Source organism: Marmota monax, unplaced genomic scaffold (assembly GCF_021218885.2).
Source record: "Marmota monax isolate L192 unplaced genomic scaffold, Marmota_monax_Labrador192_F-V1.1 WCK01_AAM20220418_F8-fsc00004, whole genome shotgun sequence".
NCBI classification, from domain to species: Eukaryota; Metazoa; Chordata; class Mammalia; order Rodentia; family Sciuridae; genus Marmota; species Marmota monax.
The window spans coordinates 11,962,389-11,984,600 of NW_026692881.1; the positions used below are offsets into that span (position 1 = coordinate 11,962,389).

At 37.3% G+C, this 22,212-nt stretch overlaps 1 protein-coding gene across 1 annotated transcript; it reads right to left on the minus strand.

The window, feature by feature from the left end:
* Positions 1-4,235: 4,235 nt before the first annotated feature.
* Positions 4,236-22,195, minus strand: LOC124096546 (cytochrome P450 2C21). Its single transcript, XM_046450496.2, has 9 exons — positions 21,999-22,195; positions 20,525-20,687; positions 18,469-18,618; positions 15,359-15,519; positions 13,573-13,746; positions 12,292-12,433; positions 10,045-10,232; positions 6,414-6,555; positions 4,236-5,317 (listed from the first exon to the last, which is right to left on the minus strand). Exons 1-9 carry the CDS (start codon positions 22,164-22,166, stop codon positions 5,136-5,138), a joined length of 1,470 nt encoding a protein of 489 aa, XP_046306452.1. The 5' UTR covers positions 22,167-22,195; the 3' UTR covers positions 4,236-5,135.
* Positions 22,196-22,212: the final 17 nt, after the last annotated feature.

Sequence of the window (22,212 nt, forward strand, 5' to 3'; positions counted from 1 at the left end):
AAACTCACTAGCAATTTCTTATGAACTGAACCTTCTTTCATGAAGTCCGTGCTGGACACGTGGCAGATCTTATAAATTTAAAAAAATTCATGGGTTTCAAGGATCATATATTCAGCCTATGACATTATTATTATATCCAATTACTATCCAAATGACTGAAACAAGGCTTTGTTAAGTATCTTGTTCAAAATCACATAGGCAGAGACAGGAGGTGAGCCTGAACTAACTGGCTAGAAAATATAGATTTCTAATCAATTGCTTTTAACTTTTATTGGGCTCTTTATCTTAAAGGGTTATTGGAAGATAATTGATATACATTTAATCTTTGTTAATGTTAAATAAAGAAAGAAGATATTTCCAGATTTCAAAAGGAAAAAAAAAGCATGTTTCATATGAAGGATCAAGATTCAGGAGGAAATACAACTTTCCAAAAGGTGTACAGCACACTAGAATTCACTAAAGATAAGGCTTAAGGACTATAAGAAAAGCTAATTACAATCCAGAAACCTATGTCCAGATAACTCTCAGCTAATAATGACATATCATAAAATTGATTTCCTGTTTTTCAGAGATAACCAAAATGATGATAGATAGATAATAGAAAGGCACTTATTACAGGAACTGTCTCTTTCAAATGACTATGGAAACTGAGAAGTCCCACAGTAGAACATATGCAGTCTGGAGAACCAAGGATACAGGTGCTGTAACTCAGTCCAAGTCCAAAGGCTTGAGCACTGACAGAACTGATGGAGTGATATTCCATCTGAGGTCAAACACCTATGAAACTGAGGACAACTGATGCAAGTCTAAAAATCCATGTCTGGAAGACCTGGAGTTCTATTGTCCAAGGGCAGGAGAAGGTGTCCCTGCTCGAGATGAGAAGGTCAACAGGAATTTGCCTTTCCTCTGCTTTTTGTTGTCTCCAAACCCTCAGCCTAAGGGATGGTGCCCATGTGTTGGCAGAGGGGAAATCTTCCTTATTAAGTCCACTGATTCAAATGGCCATTCCTTCTGAAAACACCCTCACAGACATACCCAGAAATCGTGCCTTACCAGGTACCTGGGTTTCCCTTAATCGAGCCAAGTGGACACCCAGAATTAACCATGACATCTCCCATGCACCTTTTTTTGGGCGGGTGGGGGGAATGTGTTCTGCCAAAAAGAGCAAAATAAGACAAAAGAGAAACTGAATACACACAAAGGAAGTCCAAGAAGAAGACCAAGGGGAAAACCTCAGACAAACTAAAAGGTTGGGCTCATAAGAGGAAAGCTGAGCTCCAGGCCTTCAGAGCAATATGAGCCCTCAGAAGCTTGGAGAACTTTCTATCATTATTTTTTTAAGTCACATGATTTTTTTATGCCTTCATAGTGCATTAATATTGGGGTTCATTTTGACATAATCATGCACGGAATGTAATTTGCTTCATGTCAGTTCCCAGTACTTCCCCCTTCCCTCCCCTCCTCCCTCCCCAGTTCCCCTTCTTCTGCTCTATAGGTCTTCCTCCTATTAATTCATAGTTTTTTTCTTAATTAGTGCTTTATAGATATACATAAACATGAAATTCACTGTGACATATTCTTATGTCTACAGGCCATAATTTGCTCAATTTCATTCAGTTCCTCCCTTTTCCCATCCCTCCTCCTCTTTCTCCCTTAAATCCCTTCCTCTCCAAAAGATAAAACTGGTAGACAATGTATCAGTAGACTATGTAATGGATTTGATTGTGTCACTGTTGATTTTCACAATTCAGAGGGTTTAGAGTTGAGTTGATGATAATTATCTAGACTCTTCTAGTGGAATAAACAAATGAAAAAAAAAAGGCCTTTTCTACATCTAGGGAAAATTTTTTCTTAAGTTGTAAAAGAAAAAGAAGAGAAATCACCATAAACATCAGAGCAGGAATCAGGGGAAGAAAATATAAATTATAACTTAAGGGGACCTCAAATTCCAAGGAAGCTTTTTCAAATGAGCTTAATCCTCCCTCCCTCTCTCCCCATCCCCCTCCCTCACTCTCTCTCATACAGACATGCCTACTACCTCAACTCAACCTCTCACACATCTACATGTGCACATACTATGCACACACACATGCTTTTATTGCCCCATTATTCAGAACTGTGTTCTCCATGAAATCACATGTGTCTCCTTCCATGTTCACATTTCCTTTCGTGGTGGTAATGGGAGAATCCTCATGAGGAACATGGTATTCAGCTGGAGTAGAATATCCATGACTAGAGCACTAGAGCATGGTGAGGGTTCAGTGTGACTGGAGAACAAAAATTCTTTGGGGGGGAGGTTCTGTGGACTGAACTCAGGGGCACTCAACCACTGAACCACATCCCCAGCCCTAGTTTCTATTTTATTTAGAGACATGATTTCACTGAGTTCTTTAGTGCCTCACATTTGCTGAGGCTGGCTTTGAACTCACTATCCTCCTGCCTCAGCCTCACCAACCTCTGGCATTACAGGTGTGTACCACTGCACCCAACCCAGAAACTGCATCTTCGAAAGAAGGGTCAGAGGTCTGAGTCTTCCCTTAGGTGGTGAGATCCGTGTTGGCTGGGAGCAAACTGGGGATGCAAGTACTCTTCATGGGAGTCTGTTGTACTGCAGTATTTCCATTCTGCATTCTTATTCATGAAAACAATAATTAAACATAAGTCTCTTTGATCACCAGATTTTTTAAAAAATGTTTGAAAGTGGTACTGAATTAGAAAATTATTAATTTCACAATCAAATTTATAAATATACAGATATAGAAAATTTGGGTTGATCTGATGAACAAAAATCTTCAAAAACTGAAACTACAGAAGATGTCTATGCCTCATGTAAGATATAACATGATCACATGTTTGTCTGGAGTTCTTAAATTATTGCTTCACATTGTACATCAAATAATGTCATGATAATCTGAGGCTCAGGATGACTTTCTTTTGTGTAGTCAAGAGTATGTGTTTAAGAAGCATGTTTAGGAGTGGATCAATGTAGTCAGTGATTACAATTATTTAAACCAGAACTCTGGTGTTAAGACTCTTGAACTTTAGGCCTACACTTAAGATTAGATATTGACTTTCATACTAACCTTCAGGATTCAACTGAAGTCAAGATATTTATCTTTCCTATTTGATGTTCTCTAAACTCCATTTTTTTCTTGTATCCCTGAGAATCTGGCAAAAATTCCTTTCAAGTTCTAAATTTCCTATGTGACATTTTATAGTCAACATTTCCAGCTTTTACATCCTGATTTCAAATCCACAATCACTTCCAGGGTAAAATCACATAAAATATCAGATTTCCCCATGTAGTTATTCCAATCACTATGTTATCTTATTCCTACAAAGCTTTACATTTGTTATAAAAAATGTTAATTTACATATGTGTGTATATGTTTGTATGCATGTGTATGTATAGTCATTGAGGGAACAAGACATGGACAGAAATACAGAAACATAGATAAAGACATTATTTCTAGAAATTTCTGATCATTGCAATGAAATATTGTTTTCAGATGATAGAATTTTCTACTTGGAAAAATTCATGAAAGGAAACCAAAAATTATTAAATCTACCAAATGATTAGATCCTCATGATTTACAACAACGTAGTCCTTAGTTACATGTATAATAGAAAAAGTAAACACTTATATAATATTTAATGCACTATGTTTCACCATCTCTGAAATAAAAGCTCATATTCACTATAGTGCAGCCATTTACTATCTAGGAAACCACCCTGATGAAGTACAGGAATAAAAGTATATGTGCACATAGCATTTTTATATTAACAGTTCAAAAATAATCTAAATATCACATAACTATACAGATTTGAATAGGGAAATAATTTTGGCAATTATGGAATATCCAAATAATGTGACATTATGAGTTACATTTATTTATACTGCCTGTAAAAATATCTATAACAGTATATAAATGTCATCTCCAAATCATAGCTATCTTAAACATATATACACACATATGTAAGTATTTCTCTGTGTGTTCAAATATCACCATATATACATATTCCCCTAGGTCTATTTATCCATGTGCATGAGAGGGTAGTGTTTAACCACTAGAGGGAAAAAGAAAAGATATCCTTGGACAAACTGGCAAATTCAGATTTTACTTCTTGTTATTTGTTCCCTCTAGCTGGAAAGATCTTTCCATGTTTTCTCCCTATATGCATACACATACATAAACCTGTACATACATGAATAAACATGTTCACCACACACATACACATGTACACACATAATTATAATTTAATAACCATGGAAAAAGACAAAAGCATATTGAACAAACTGTCAAGAAATCATTCCCCTAGAGAGTTACATAGAAGTGAGATGTTGAGAGCCACAACCCAAGGGGCCCCAGCAAACTTCCAGCTGCCAGCAAACTTCCAGCTGCTGGCTGATGATTGGCTCACAGCGGCCCCAGCAACATCTAGCTGATTGGCTCCTCTGCGGTGATGCTCATTGGGCTGTTTCCCTGCCCTTTCAGACCACGGAGCTGCTCATTGGGGGACTTTTTTGGCTCCGCCCACGTGACCCAGCCAATCGGCCTCAAGAGCAGGAGGATTGTGGGAGGTGGGGAGAAGCTTGTGTGGGAGAGAGAGGCTTGTGGAAAGCCGGTGGTGGCAGTTGAGGCTCTGAGGGTTTTTCCTGAGAGGCTGTTTTGTTTGGCGTGTGGTTCTAAAAATAAAGTTAGTTTCTTTTGACAAGTGGCTCCTGATTGTGCCCAGCCAGACTGCAGCAGTGAGAGATGCATAAATTCTGTATTTTATTTTAAAATATTTTTAAAATCATAGGATAATTTCTGATTGTTAATTTTTATTAAAATAAACTAATTTATAAGTTTGTTTCTGTTTGGTATACACTGAAGATGCACTGTAGCTTATGATCTCAGAACTGTATTACAACAAGAATTTTATTAGATATTCAACAGTGAGGTTTCTCTTATGCAGGAAGTTTGAACTGAATTTTGAAGGGTGGGGAAAATTAGAAGACACAGCGCTCATGGATGGTATTCCTCCTGTTAGGGTGTACAAAATGATTGACACATCAGCCAGAAAAAAATATACATACTTGTTCAGATGAGGCTGTAGAGTTTCTTTCAGAAATTTGGTAACCTTTCCTTTCTTCAGACTGGAATGAAACAGAGTTCATAGGAGGGTGGTATAGAGCCTAGCCCAATTGTACTTGGGGTGGTGTCAATGTCTTTTGGATCAATCAGAGGTTTCAAGGTAAAATGCTGTAAAATGCTGGTCAGGATTAAAAACAGTTCCATGCGGGCCAGGCCCTCTCCAACACAAACTCTTTTTCCTAAAAATGACACACAAATCAATTAATCATTTAATTCTATTTCTGAGTTATCACAAGAGGAGGCTTAAATAATACAAAATTAATGAATATATTAATCTATGAATAATTAATGCTTGGCTTCTATTCATCCACAAACCTGGTTTCTCTTCTTCCCTTTCTTCCTTTACTTATGTCTATCTGTTTCCTGGAAACTGGCTTCTAGGGACAGTATTAATCCAGGACCCAATTCCTTAGAATTCATACAACTGGGTGTCAAAGAGCTTAGAGTACTTAGTGCTTCAGTCCCACTCTCCCACTTCCTACTTCTGGCAGTGACTGTATTTATTCATCTACCAATACACGCATTTGCAGTTTAAGCATCCACTGTATCTTGGCTAAATGTCTATTTAGTTTCCAGGGACACCCTCCTTCCCTTGCACCTTCCAACCTGGGATGGAAACATCTTCTTGCTGATGCTAGTCCCTAATAGCACACTTGGCCACTTCCCTTGTCCTGTGCACGCCTCCGAAAACAGCCTCCTTATTAGACCCTTCAGCTAACATTTTTGAGTGTTTGCCACCTGTTTCCTACAAAGACCCTTACAAATTAAGACAAAATACTCAAATGTTATTTCCTGAAAAAAAATTTCCCTTACCCTCTAAATGCTCTTCCCCTGCCTCAAAAAGACCAGTCAGGAGCTCATCTCACTATGCTCTCACAGCAGCCTCTAGCATAGCATTGGTCACACTACAGCTTCATTGCCTGTGAATTAATCTTCCTCTCTCTTGGAGGGAAGATCTGTTTCTTATTCACTTTCATATCCCTGGATCTCAGTGTGGGATTGCTACACATAAGGTGCTCAGTAATGTTATTGATTAAACTGACTTCTCAAGGTAACTGAGAAAATTCTTGGTAGAACTGGACTTCTAGAAGCTCTTCAGAATCTCTGCAGGGTCAGGAAGCAGAATCAATGGGCAGAGCCTCCAACCCAATGAGAAAAACCTAACAACCTGAACATGCCTCTGGCCTCATAGAAATGGCAATTCGTACAGGCCAGAGAAGTCTCCCTTCTCCTCACTTGACCCCTGATGCACACATGAAAACAGAGCTTGCTTGCCTGCTGAGAAAGCCATGAAGTGGTCACTCTTCTTAAAGTTGCCACTTTCATCCAGAAAGTGGCCAGGGTCAAACTTCTGTGGGTTGGGAAACTCTTTTTCATCATACAGAAGAGAGGTCAGAGACACCATTATTTCTGTGCCCTTTCAGAAAGAGAAACACATGAATTAGTTTATAAATGAATCATGGAACTTGAAAACAATTAGAAATCCCTCACCTAATCTTCTTATAGATCTTGTAGATCAGGGAGGGGAGTGGGAGGCACCAAAAGGAGAATTTATTTGCTCCATGTCACATAACAAATGAACAGCCAAGCCAAACAGGTCTTAACCATGTAATGCCCGGTCCAAGGCCCTGTTCACTGCCTGCAAGGCCATTCTCAGCAGGGTATAGCCTGACACAGCATTTCCTGTGCAGAAAGAAAATCAAGGAAACTCCCTGAAGTGCATTGCTCTGGACAAATAAATTGCAAAATTGTCTAACAGAGCTGATGTCACTGAAAATCCCGCTTATTTTCTTGAGAACTGACTTGAAGTCTTCTTTGAACCTCAGTAACTTGAATTTCCATATTCTTGAAAAACATTTAATTTCCCATCAAGATGAGAAACCGGTAAGGATGCTGTGATGGTTTAGATATGAGGTACCACAAAAGTTCATGTGTAAGGCAATGCAAAAAAGTATAGAAGTGAAATGAGTGGGTTATGAGAACATTAACCTAATCAGTACATGGATTAACTCGGTGGTAACTATAGGCAGGTAAAGTATGGCTGAAGGAGGTGGGTCATTGGGGGAATGCCGCTGGAATATATATTTTTCCCTGATCTGCTGATCTTAATCTCACTCTCTGCTTCCTTTCAAGTCCTGAGCTGCCCTCCTCCATCACACCCTTCTGCCTTGATGTTCTGCCTTACCTTGGGTACAGAGCAATAAAGTCAACCATATAGAGACTGAGACCTCTGAAACCATAAGTCCCCAAATAAACTTTTCCTCCTCTAAAATTGTTCTTGTTGGGTCTTTTGGTCATGGCAACAAAACAGCTGAGTAAAACAGATGTTCTCCTGTTGATATGTTGATTTAACTGAATTGCAACATATTCTTTTAGAAAGGAGAGAGAATTTCTAACTTCTAGATTCAGTTTATTTTTCAAAGTCAATGGAATCTTTGCCTCTATCTAATCAAGCTATGTTACCACATGTAAGTTGTCTAACATTTCAGTACTACATTTCCATCACTAGTAAAATGCAAACAACCCACCATAGTTTATTGTAATTGTAAAATGGTAAAATAGGATAATATGTGAAAGACATTAGGGAGGACATTGAACTTAGTGTCCTGCTAATGGAAGTGAGGACTCTGCCACTGAGCTACACCCCCAGCCCAAAAAAATTTTACATACATACTGCCACATGTGAAAGTGCTCAGGGAGAAAGATTTTATTACCATTATGATAATGATAAGTTTTCACAATATTTTGGTATCTAAATGTAACCCGTAATTAAAGAAAAAAATGTCAATAAAAACAGACCCCATGGTATCCTAGAATTATCACACAAGAACTTCTAAATAGATGGATATTATGAATGTGCCCAAGTATTTAAAGAATAATTAAAAGGAATAAATAGTAGCTATTATATCCCTGCATAAAAGTAGATATGCTATTAAGTTCTATAAAGAAACAACAATAAGTAAATAAAATTATAAAGTTGAAAAAAGCAGAAATTCAAATTTATTGGATAGTGTTAATAACAAGAAGACTGCAAAAGAATAAGTCAGCAAAGATAAAGACATGTCAATAGGGAAAAGTCAAGAGAATCCTATCAGATAATCTCTGATATAAATGCACATGCATACATATATTGTGGGGTGATCCCAAATGCAAAGGAACTGGTTTTACCTCTAGGGCAAGCACGGGGGTAGGGGGAAGGGGGAAAGGGGAATATTGGGTGACTATAATAATCAGTCTCACTGTCTTGAAGAACTAGTGACATGCTTCAGCTATGCTGTCCACACAGAAGCTGAAAAGAAATTGGCTGAATCCCAGAAAAGAAAGGGCCAGACAAGAAGAGCCCTAAATTCTATATGTGAACTCTACAGAATCTCTGGGTCACTCTCAAATTAGACACTTGTTGGCCAAACTCCAACATCTGGGGAGAAATAGATCACCTTCCTGCCCCACAAAATTACAGATTAACAGCTAATATAAAGACATTTTCAGGCAGACAAAACTATATCATTCTTTATCTTCAGCATTTAGAATTCAACAAATGTTATTCAACATTCTACAAGATAAAGAACATTGAAAATAAATACTTAGCATGAGAAATAGAGATTGTGCCACTGTTGTGGAAAGTGGGTGGATCACAATGTGACACATCCAGAAGAATATAGGCACTGCCATAAGCCAAGCAAAATCAGGCCTGTTATTAAATTGCTAAATTTAGTAACATGGCAGCCATCTATGACCTGGATGAACACAGCATCACTGGAACGGAAGATAATTTTCAGTGGGTTGATGAATAAATGATCAATTGGGAAATGTTTACGTGGCTAGAACAAACCACTTTTTCTGGGAATTTTGAATTTGAGGAAATGGTTGAGAAAAGTTTGAGCCAAAGGGATTAGAGTTTAAGGATAGATCTTTCTTAAGATGTAAGAGATGTGAGTAGATAGAAAGGAGCCAGAAGGGAGGGAAAATATGAAGATTAAGCAAGAAGGGGCTGGGGATACAGCTCAGTTGGTAGAGTGCTTGCCTCGCATGCACAAGTTCAATCCCCAGCATCACAAAAAGAAAAAAAAAAAAAGAAGAAGAAGAAGCAAGAGGAAATTATTATTTAAGGAAGATCTTTGAAAAAGTGAGGAGAAAGGGGCTATGCAGCAGTTTAGAAGGGTTTACTTTAGATAAAAGGGGATTTCTTTCACAGTGACAGACGTGAAAGAGAATTGTGTGGATGCAGCTAAGTATGTGTATCTAGAGGAAGGGAACTGAGGGACTTCCTCCCAGTGCTCTGATTTCCTCTGTCAGGTGGAAGACCAAGTCACCTGGAATAAAGGAGCTGGTAGAGAGTTGGGGTGTTGAGGAAAGTTCAAGGTTAAAAGAGTCACTGTGGCACATGGTGACCCAAGATGAGTAAAGTTATAAAACAGGGTTTCTGAGTACCTTTGAGACACATTCAGAATTGGTGAATAGTATACCCATGTATTGTGGGTGGTGATTATAAGACCAACCTGCTGGGGTGCAGAGTCTTCTCTGGCAGACTGGGTTCAATAGTTCAAGTCGGGGAGGAGGAAGGAGATTATTGGATCAGGCTCTTTATAAGTAAGTGAATCAGAAAGCAGGGAGGGAGGGAGGGAGATGGGAATATAAGACACGGGTTAATTGGCAAGAGTAATAAAACATACCTGGGAGAGCAAGGAAGCAGATTGCACTAACAACCAGGCAGAGGGTGGAGCTATCAGTATACTGAGGTTGCTACTGGTATTCTATTTAGAAAATGTGTCCACAAACAAGAAAGAAAGGAGCACATGGTCAGAGGGTGAGATGCCTGAGTTCCCTTAGAAGTTTAGGAAATTCACATTGGAATCATCGACAGCCTAAGGTTCCTAAGGAGAAGCATAGACTAATTATCTCTTACCTTTGGAAAAACGTATTCTCTGAACTTAACGTCCTGAATCACTGTATGAGGCAGGTTGATGGGAAGGAGGTTAATGTATCTCTGGATCTCATGCAGCACAGCATCCGTGTAGGGCATGCGGCTCCTGTCCTGCATGCAGGGGCTGCGGTCTCTTCCAATCACTCGTTCAATCTCTTCCTGGACTTTAGCTGGAGAGGAAGAAATGATAATTTATATGAAATGACAAAGATGTGAAATAACTTTTATTTGAATTCTTAATCATTGTGGTGGAAGATAGGGAAATTATGGATCATTACCTCCATAAGGGAAAAATAGAAGTTTTAACTTCCTGGGCAAATTAGATGTCTATTAATTACCTAAATATATACACATATAAAACATAATTGTCCAACAAAGTTCAGTTTTCAAACCAGATTCTCTATTTTGTGTAGACTCAAAGATCTAGAATCTTAAAAAGTCATTAAAAACCATGTAGTTTACCACTTTGTGTGTGCCAGTTTTCATTATAAATATTATTGTAAATTCCAAGAGGTTAAGAAGTACTCGGTACAGTAAATGCTTAATAAAGAGAAGAACAGAATAAGATATTTGGTTGATTAAGCACAAGGGAACAGGAAGAAAATTAACATTTATTTAGAATGTAATATATGACAGACATACTGCATAATTCATTACAGTATAATTCCTCAAAATTGCACTGTGTGTTGGGTATTATTTTGTTTGGTCTAGAAAGAAACCTGACCAGAGAAGTAAGTGTATTTCCTAAAGACACCCAGGTAATATGTGGTCTTTCCCATATCATCCCTGTGAAACAGATAAGAGACCAGGAACATGGACAGGTAGTGAGGAGGCTGAGGTTACACAGCTGCTCACAAGTACAATCAGAATGTTAAGCCACCACTATTAGAGTCTAAAACCCATTTTCCAGAGTATCAATGCCATGTTACCACTTTGGTCAGGTTACATTTATCTACCACCTAGAGAATGAAACTTTGTAATGGAGCATGTGAAAATTCTGCACTTTGGTAGCTGTAAAGAAGAAAAAAAGGAATTTCAGACAAGGAATTTCACTTTCTTGATTTAGGGGCTGAAGTTTTATCTAGAAGAAAGGGGTCATATATATTGGTCAGGAACTCCTTATAAAATCAGAATGGCATAGAATGGCACAGTAAGAGTTGTGATGGGAAGAAAGGAAAGGAAAATATATACAAATATGATGCAAAAGAAATCCAATGGAAGTGATGGGGAAACATGACACAATAACATCTTGTGAAGTACACACAAGATTTAAAGGTTTGTAAAATAATACATACTGTTTCTGCTCATACTCAGCATAGGTTTTGCAAAAGCTCATGAGAGAGTATATGTCATGTGAAAGAAACACAGGAGCACCACATCTCACTATGCACACTAGTAAAGGAATATTAAGGTTATGCTTCTATTTTCCCTATAAACAATGGGAGGGTAGAAGGACCTAAAACAAAGTGCTGATATCATGGAGGTAAGTCTCATGAGGTTTATTTCTACTGAATGTGTTGCAATGCATGAGAGCAAAGTCATGATATAGCAATGAAGGAAATGTCCTCGTAGATGAGGATACAACACAAAAGAGGTGGGAAAATGAAAAAGTTGCATTTGCAAGAGAAGTTATGTTTGTGAGGAAATTTTTATTTTTCTAAAACGGCAAAGAAAGGGTTTTTTAAATTGGGGTACAATTATTTTTTAGTTGGAGAGTTAGCCTTTCTGATTGAGAAATATTGTAAGTTTCTTGAGCAAATCCCTACATGGTTAATGCATTTGAGTATAAATATCTTTTGACAAAGGTATATTTATCTGGACATGGAAGACACATCAAGAGAGATTTTTGCAGAGAAAGAAAGAGGCTATCTCTTCAGTTTGGGAGTTGGAGTTTTATCTAGAACAAAGGGGTCATATAAAGTGGTCAGAAACTACTTATAGGATGTCCAGATCCTTTGACAAATGTTACTGCATCTGTCCCAAACCAAATCAAGGATTCTGCACCATAGCAAGAATAACAACCATGGCCCTTCTGATCTGTGTTGTTTAAACATTTCATTCTTTTTCCAGTGATCTAATTTGAATTGAATCCATCCAGTGGTAGGTAAAAGTACAAATGATGAAAGTATTTCTAGTACATTATCTATGCAGGTAAACAGTGGAACAGTTATCAGTGTTGTCTGCTAACACCTACCTGGACTTCATTCTGCCTGTCATCTGTGCTCATACCTGAGACCTCAGGATGCTTCAACAGGAGCAAGAGTCCATATTTCATTGTGGTACTTGTTGTCTCTGTTCCTGCACTAAACAGATCCCAGATGGTGATGATCAGGTTGTCCATGGTAAAGTCAGACTGTGTGTTATGTTTTTCCTAGAAATGATGTGCGATAGTTTCTTGGTAAATAAAATGTCTTCCAGGTAAAATAAAATAATTCAATATAACATAAGTATTTGGTAAATTAAGGCAGACATTAATGCTATAGCTGAAGGTGAAGTAAGAAGAATATTAGAATTCCTTTAAACTGTTAAAATAAAACCAGTTACAAACTTCTAAGTCCTCACTTTCCCACCCACTAGAGTAAATCAGTTATCCCGTAATGTCTTGCAAACATAATTTTTATTATGTCATCCACTGCTACTCCCTGTCAGTTCTAGCATCCACTGTCTGTTTCATCATGTCGAAATCTACCCTTCAGACCTCCAGTGTTAACACACTCCCCAACTTCATCACTATTCTCAATTTCATCAGTCATCATAACCACCACCATTCCTCAGTTAAAATCAAGTTAAATTAACCTCCTCAAAATTTCCACACACTTAACCACTACAATTATCATTCCTTGGTATTATTTTACCCTCCCTGTTAATCTAAACCAGAGTTTCCTCAAAACCTACCTCAACTGTGAAGTCTCCTGCAATCTCTCCAAAGGTAAACCTCCCCAGATTTCTATCTATTCTTGTGTTCAACTAATTGTTAGGCCTTCCATTCATGGATGGTTTCTTGTTTGTTTTGTTTTGTTTTTTTTTTTTTTTTTTTTTTTTTGGTACTGGGGATTAAACCCAATGGTGTTTTACCACTGAGGTGCACCAAAAGCCTTTTTTATTTTTTAGTTTGAGACAGGATCTTGATAAATTGCTGAGGGCCTCACTAAGATGCTGAGGCTGCCTTGAACTTGTGAGCCTCCTGCCTCAGCCTCCCAAACTGCTGGAATTTCAGGCATGCACCACTACCCCTGGCTCATGGAGGTTATTTTATGAACAGTGACATTATCATCAGTCTTGAACGTGTGACTGTATATGTGTATCAATTCACCCCCAAATAAAGAACAGCCTTTATCATGGTAAATACAAATCCTTTCATGTCATTTCGCCACTGAGAATTTTAAAATATCGCAAGACACTCAATGATTTGCATTAACAGAAGGTTGCACAAGTAATGGAAAAACAAAGCTTATCTTTGAGTGATATTACCCACAAAGCATGAGATATAAAGACAGAGTCACATTATACCTTTTCCATTTTAATCAGGAAATAGTCAATAAAGTCCTGAGGGTTATTGATGTCCAGAGATTCTTGATGCTCTTTTACTTTCTCCATAATAAACTTTTTTTGGTCAGCAATGATTTTAAAGAGCTCATTATGACTTCCTGGGAAATAATGTAAACTAGGGAAAAAATTATAGAGCTGAAAGAGGAAAAAAATCCTTCATTAACTCAAGAAACATTTATAAGCCCTTATTAGATGTCACCCACTTTGCTACGTGCTGAGTACAAATGAGTAAGACTCACTTCCTGTACTAAAATATACATGGAATTTAAAGGAGAGGACACAAATAAAATGTCTGTGGTTATCAAATGTACAGAAATTTAAATTCCAGATGTAGCTCACTGGTTGTTTTGCCAAAGCTACTTTCAGAAATACTTAATACCTCTGGGTGCTAAATGAAGGGGTAGGCTACTTGTTCTCTGAGATTTTTCCCAGATAGAGCACATGATGACCTTATGAATCCACACAGAATTTCAGTTGCTAATGACTGTTCAACACAATCTACTAGAATTTTTTGACAGTGTACCATACCATAATAAGAAATACATTTTACATCATCAAGCTCTATACTTATAGATTTTTTTTAAAAAAGTTTCTCAAATGAATTTTCTAAAATGAATTACTCTAATACTGTATTTTTCTTTCTGTTCTACTTTACTTCATGTTATAAATTTCATTTGAACTATTAAACTAACCTCATATCTCACAAACGGGTTACAAATAATAGCTTTATAAACATCACTTTAGCCATTTTGAAATAGGGCCGAGGGATGAGGTAGGTATGGGCAATAAATTAGCTAGAAAATTATTTTGTAACTGAAGGAAAACCTAAATCAACACTCTAGCTCCACATACTTATAATCAACTTTAAAAATTGTGAATTCTGGAGGTGATATCATTCATCTCCCACTATCCGATGGTTCCAAAACTGAAGCCACTTAACAGATTACAACTGTTCTGTGAAAGTTGCCTTTTGCTCTTCTCCCCTGTTCAGTGTCTTAATAATTGAATGATTGACTAAAGGGGAATTGTAACAGCAATAATGGCTACATCATTTTGTCATATTTCACCCTGTCTTGAAAACTATCCCCTCGAAAAGTTGTTTTTTGTCTATTTCCTTGCCCAGCATTATAATTTCTAAACAAAACCATCTAAGTGACTGACTGAACTGCTGGAGGCAACTATTGCAAGAAAAAGGAATAAGAAAATATAGGTTCCAAGACCTTCTAATCAGTTCTCTTTCTTTAGTTTTTCAGAATCTGGAACATCTGATAGTCTTCAGATAACATCAATGTATGGGCTAAAGATTTGCTAATCCAGCTCCTTAAATAAAAGTGGAATATCATTTAACTTGCAGGAAAATAAAGTGTCTGCCTAAAGAATTCTAAGGACTGGCCTAGGAGATGCAAGTTAGTTATTATCACAAAGATGTTCCAGTAAAAGAGAAAGGAAAACACTCCCAAGGGAGGGAGATGGTTAATGAACCTGCATGTGTGACTCAGCATGTAGCCTTCAAGTCTATGATCCCCTCTCCTGCTCAGGAAAGTCTTTTTGCACCAGAGTTCTCTATGATGAACTTCATTTTTAAGGTATCACAGCCTCCCACCTCCATCTTCTCAGGGTGGTATCCCTTGAATAAATCAGATTTCCTTCCCATCAACTCTTATCTCCCAAGTATTGGCTTTTAAGCAGTGAGCAGATGGACTTGGGTCCAATGATAATTTCACATTTAAGTAGAACTGGATCTTACCTGTATCCAGGGAGTGCTTACAAGTCGGAAATTTTCATGAAAATAGTGAATCAAGGTATGAAATTTCTCATCACCATAGTCAAAACGATTCTGGAAAATGACAGAGGCGATCACATTGCAGGGAACACAGGACAGAAGGAAGGTAGGATCACATGGAGATCCTAAAAACAATGGAAGTTAGAAGTTAGGACACAATTCTCATATAAATCTTAAATGTATTATTTGAAATAACTTGGAAGGGTGAACTTCCTAGATAGGCCATCATCACTACAAACTCCACATGCCTAAAAATCAATTCATTGTTTTTCCCCAAACAAAAGTGACTAATAAGCTCCAGTTTGTTTGTTAATTGCTATTCCCAGGTATCTGACTCCTTTCATTATTTTCCAAATGTTCTAATTCACAAAAAGGAAAATGCATGAAAATCATTTCATGTAGACACTTTCTCATGCTGCCTGTAGAAAACTGAGCAACCAAATAATAAAGAATAATAAGAAAGAGGAGAGAGTAAGTAGGGCTGGGGTTGTGGCTCAGTGGTAGAGCGCTTGCCTAGCACATGTGAGGTATTGGGCTTGATCCTCAGCACTACATTAAAATAAATAAATAAAACAAGGTATTATGTCCATCTACAACTAAAAAGCAAAAAATACAAAAAAAAAATATTAAGTTTAAAAAAAAGAGTAAGGGAACTTGAAATTGTATTTAACACAACACTCCTTGGAAATCCAGGTATAATTTTCTTATAGAAGAGAGAGTAATAAGAAATAAACGCAGTCATACTCAGATATTTGAAAAAATCCACTATAATTTTGAAAGCAGGTTTCCTACATAATAAAGAATACAACTTCTTTTTTTTTCTTTTTTTGTACCAAGGAATTAAGCCAGGGGTGCTTAACCACTGAGCCACATCCCTAGGACTTTTTATTTTTTATTTTGAGACAGGGTCTCACTAAGTTGCATAGGTCCTTGCTAAATTGCTGAGGTTGACCTTGAACTTCCAATCCTCCTGTCTCAGCCTTCTGAGCCACTGGGATTACAGACATGCACCACCACACCCAGCAATCTCCATTTTTTTTTAAATGTTTGATAGCTTTATTCCTTTGTCTTCCTCTTCTACCCACATCTAGACAAGCGGATTAAAAAGCCCAAGTGCTCACTCCATTGGCACAAGCAGGAAGTTTAATCCATGCAAGCCCTGCCCTGCACAGGGACCCCATCCTGGCCACAGCTCCAAAACACCATGAAACCCTCAAGCCAGTATCTCTTACCTTCTTTCTCACACCATTTTCAGACCTGCTTGGGAATCACTGTCTTCCCAGAAAGCACCATGACATGAATAATAAAACTTTCATATCCTATCAGCCTGTGTCACAGCATTAGTCTGCACCCTGCCTCTGTGCAGTGACAACCACAGCCCTATAACTCCAGAAGGAAACAATTAGCTCAATCGAAAAGTAGAAGTTTCAAGGACACACTGTTTTTTCTCAGTCTATGGAAGACATTTCCAACAGTTAGCAACATCCAATGTTGAAATGGGTGTCCCCAAGAGTCTGAGGTCCCCAATAGTAGATGGAATGAGGCAGAATGCCAGTGACCATCGGTCTGAAAACTAAGAGAAGGTCACGGTCACCATGGGAAAGTGGAACCCATCCATGTAAATTCTATTTGAAATACAAAGTAAGTCCAGGCATGGTGGTACCCGCCTGTAAATCCCAGCTACTCCAGAGGCTGAAGAAGGAGAATCACAAGTTCAAGTCCAGTTCATGCAACTTAACAAGACACAATCTCAAAATAAAAGAGTAAAATGGGCTAGAAATGTAGCTCAATGATAAAGCACCCCTGCACTCCATTTCCAGGAGCACAAAAGACAAAGAAAGGAAATCCAAATGAAGTACAAAAAAAGTCTCTTCCTATTTAATATGTATTAAAAGCCAAATTACTTTGCTAATTCTATTTCCAAAATTTTATTCTAAGGAAATAGTCAAAGATCTGCAATGTTTTGTATAAATTTCATTTTTTTGTATTAATAGCACCAAAGACCAGCAATAACTCATCTGACCAAAAGTAGAAGACTGGCTAATTAAATTATGGTACATCGGAAATAAGAGAATTCAGTTAATGTTCTTGAGAGTACTTTAAAATCAAACATATGAGACTATCAACTCGATATATTATATCTAAAAATAAGTTTACAGAACAATATGCACAGTATATGCCTCCTATTCTCATTCCTTTCCTTTCTGCATAATAGGTATCAAACAATGTTCATTGGCACTCTTAATCCATTTCCAAAAATTTATTCTAAGAATGAAACTAGATTTATATAAATAAACACAACAGTGATTCACCATAGGAATAAAGTATTATTAATTTAATAATGTGCTTTAAAATATTTAAATAATAAGGTTCTAAAACAACCTATGCCTTATGATCCTGACCTTACCCCTTACTGCCTGATCTCCTGCCCACTCTTTCTCCTCCTTTCCCCTGTGCTCCAGGCCTGTAGGGGCATACACTGAGATTTGTACAGTGATTGCTTCCCCCTTCTCTCCTACACTCTTCCATATGAGACAAATCCCACCATGCACATTGGAAGAATTAGGTGGACTTTGTAATGCTTCTTAAGAAGTTACTAGAAAAGTTACTTAGTTTTTAAAGTTAGTATGGCCAAGACTGCTAGTTAATTCCCAAAATGCATGTTCTCATCTTCTTCCTCTGGACATAGTTAATCACATTTTCCAGTTTGTCTCACAGTTAGGTGTGACCCTGCTTGTTACTAAGATAGAGCCCATGGAATAGGAAGAAATTTTCTGTGACACATCCATGCCTGACCTAAATGTTATTTGCTGTTTTCCTTGGTCTTTTCTACTTCCACTACCAAAGAGATGAATCTTGCTTGACATTGAAAGCCAAAGGGTAATGATATTAAAGACCTGTCAACCTGTCCTAAAAGTGGCTATGCCCCTCACCACTCCACTTCTTACTACTGTCACCTGAACAAAAAGTAAATTTCTGGTTTACTTGATACTCTATATCCTTATCTAAAATTCTACTTGTAATAGCAATTAGTCTACCCTATTACTGTTAATTATACAAATAATTATACACACCGTTGGTTTTTTTTAATTCGTCTATCAGACACAAGGCTTCCTCTTTAATTCGGTCTTCAATGGTTTTCTTCCCCATCCCCATATTCCGCAAAACAGTGAGGGAGAAACGCCGAGTTTGCTTCCATATGTCACCATTGCTGAAAACAATTCCTATCAAGACACAAAGAAAAAGAGCACAGATGAATATCCTCCATGGTCTTGAGTTCTACCGGAGTACTCATCTCACTCATCTCAGGAAATGACAGTGACACATAACCAGGAATGTAAATATAGTGGTGGCAGCTTCAGAAATTCCCATTAAGCCCCACCTCACCTGCCACCTCTCGTCACCTAACCTAGCATTTTACTGTCAGGACACTTGATCTTACATATTATTAAACTCTTCTTCACCCATCATCTCCTCAAAATCTCAGAACAATTCTGTGAATCAGTGTTCTGTCCCCATTATACTGGAAAGAATGTTGATGATTATGGAAATAAAATGCTTGCTGTTATGATCACACAGTTAATAAATCGCAGTGAGTCCAAAACATAGGATTCTTCAGGCATGACTCTTATGATTGTAAGTGAATTTTAGGAGAATCATCAAGAGATGGCAATTCTCAAGAGAATGTGAGACAACTCTTCTGCATTTGAAGGAATCTCCTGATAATCTATTCCTCACATAAAGGAAATAGTCATGGACATATAGCTCTTCGCATCTCAATACCCACTTTTACTTGTTTAATCTCTTCCACGTAATGTGGTCTTAGCATCAGTAAGTTCAAAATCAGACTTCCAAACTCAAGACAAGATACAGAGGATAAGGGGAAGGGGGACAAAATTATAGGCAATTTGCATAGGAAGCTCTTAGCACACAATGTAGAGAAGAAAAGGATCATTTATCTGTGTGTTCCAGAACCCACCAGAAAGATGAATAATTTAAAGTCAGCTCCTAAACTGGACAGGTCAACTATAGACAGTCTCCAATTTAACAGTGTTTTAATCTCTGAATTTTTTTTTTACTTTATAATAGTGCAAAATGGACACATATCCAATAGAAATCACACTTAAATTTTTGAATCTTAATTTTTTGTCAGGCTAGTGACATGCAGTGCTGATCCTTGGCAGCACCAGTCGGCCAGGGCTCCCAGTCAGCCTTGCAATCGTGGAGGTAAATGGTTGATGCTAGACTATGATGTTAGTGTACAAAATGTATTTTGACTTAGAATATTTTCAGCTTAGATGGGTTTACAGGGATATAACCACATCATAAATCAAGGAGCATCTGTACTTAATTTTTTAAAAAGCTTTTATAATCTCAATCCAATGTATAATCCCTATGCATTTCTCCTTGATCCTTTTATCAGAGCATATCTGTGCTTTATACTTTGTATTCTATTGGATTCGAATACTTCTTAGGTTTTTTAGAAGAATAAAAGATTAAAAACAGATCTGGAAATAGTCCAAACCCGCAATGATTCCATGAATATTAACCAGGCTTCAAACAGAGCCTCATAGATCCATGCTTCAGTCCAAGAAGCAAAATATTTGGTGAATAGAATGCTATAGTCATTACCTCCCCTGTTCTCTTTTACTTGCTTGTAATATCAACTGGCCATAATTAAATTAAAAGTGTCTTAAGCACAAATTCATAGAGCATTAGTGGTCAGATGGTTTACTTTCACTGAATTTAATGTTTCATGAGGACATTATGTCACATTCATAGATTTTGGAAATGAATTAACAACACCTTAGAGAAAATTTATTTATTAGAGATTATTAGAGGTCAGGAAGGAGCAGAAGAGGGTGGAAAAAAGAAGGGTGGATTTCATCAGTCCAGATTGTATGCATATTTTGAAATACCACACCAAACCCCATTAATATGTATAATTAATATATGTTGATTCAAAATTTAATAAAACTTTAAAACAATTTATTCATAGGCTTCGTTTAGAATTATGAAATGTGTGTTTCATAAATTTTTTTCAAGTGCTTCTAATTTCTTAATTTCTTCAACTGTTTGGATTCTTGCAACTTATCAACCCAAGGACATTCCCCAAAAAAACAATCATACCTAATCCTTGGAAAATGTGGTCAATCACTGGGTAACTTCCTCTGCCAGAAAACTCCTCTGCCCGATCAATCAGAGCTTCCTTTACAGCTTCATATCCATATAATACCACAGTGGGCTTCATGCCAAAGTGCACAGTAAATACAGGGCCATAATCTTTTGCTAGCTGGAAAAGAAGCAGGAGATGCAGAAAAGTGAGAATTTCAATACTTAAATGTAAAGGACTGAAAGAAATATTTTTATTTGCACAGTCTCATTAGTACCATTATAAAGGAATTATGAAGGAATTCAACTTTTAGAACCATTAATTTAATAAGAAAATACATTTAAATGGTACTTATCATGATACTATTAGTAAGATTGCTATTGTTATTATTCAGCTCCAATTATGTGACAGAGACTATATTATGCATCTGTTTATATGACTTAATAAACTTTTCCTGCCAAACCTAGAATTGCATCAATTTCAACCTTCCTGACTATACTTACAGTAAAACGATTTATTTCTCCTCCTGATTAAAAAAGTTCCTCCAAATTGCCCCATGTATACATGTTTACACTGCTAATAATCCTTGTTATTCATTCTCAATATCACCCTTTTAGCACCAAAGATCTGTACATTTTACTAATACAGGAAAACTTGGCAAACTAGTCATAGTATCTGCCTACTCTCCAGACTGCAAATTCTATAATGCCACTCTTTTAAATTTTTCATTTACCATTAAAAATCCTCTGCATTCATCTACAATGGTGCCTAATGCAAAGTAGTCATTAATTATTGCTGAATGTATGATACACTCAGGTAACCCATGCAAAATCATTATTATTTACATCTTAAGGAAATGGAGCTCAAAGCTCAGAGAAATCTTAAAACCTGCCTAAAGCCGTGAATTAACAAATGGGTAAACCAGATGCTGACACAATCTTGATCCAGAACCCAAGGCACAGGAAGAAGGAGCTTCTAGGGCAGTGCTACAGCAACTGAGCTATCTCTGGGGAAAGATAGGTTTCAGATAATTCCTTTGGAGAGGCACCACTATGTAAACTTGGAGCAGAAAGTTGTTGATTTCTTAAGTTGGTAAATGTAATAGGAATTGTCAAAATTCCTGAACCCTTAGTCACTTCTTTGACTTCAAGTTAATATGTGCTTCAGGAAAATTTAGTGTTGGAGCTCTGTAAGTCAGTAGATTTTGCTGAAACTGAAAACAGTTTCGTTCCCATTAGAGCGCATCAAAGAATAAATACTAAAATAGAGACCTAGGTCACAATAAAGATAGAGAATTCCTGCTTTTGATAATTTCAACAGTCACCTCATAGATCCCATTTTCTTCTAGTTATATACATTCGAAAAATCATATCCAGGTAGCCAGTGGATACTTCCCTTTAAAACATGGCACCCAAGACCATATTTTATTTGGCTCTAAGGCTATGTTATTCACTCGTTGCAAACAACTGAAAGAGAATCAGTCATACTTACAGTGCTTAAGGATTTGGCAATATTCTTAATATCTAACTGTAGCATATTTCCAATGATTGGAAGAGGAGTGGGGCCAGGTGGGAGCTTCCCTTTGGCATGCCTTCGATTCCACAGAGAAAAAAGAATCAAACAAGAAAGACAAACCACCAAGACAATGAAGAGAGCCATTGGTAAGCTGCGTAAATGCAACTGGAAGCTTAGACTCCAGTGATTC

Bases quoted from the DNA above. Each gene is read 5' to 3' on its own strand.
- LOC124096546 (XM_046450496.2), bottom strand. From the start codon at position 22,166: ATGGCTCTCTTCATTGTCTTGGTGGTTTGTCTTTCTTGTTTGATTCTT. The intron at 20,688-21,998 runs GTAAGTATGACT...CTTCTTTTCCAG, and splicing joins TTGCCAAATCCTTAAGCACT to CTAGCAAAAGATTATGGCCC. The intron at 10,233-12,291 runs GTATGAGCACAG...CTTCCTCTCCAG, and splicing joins GAAGCATCCTGAGGTCTCAG to CTAAAGTCCAGGAAGAGATT.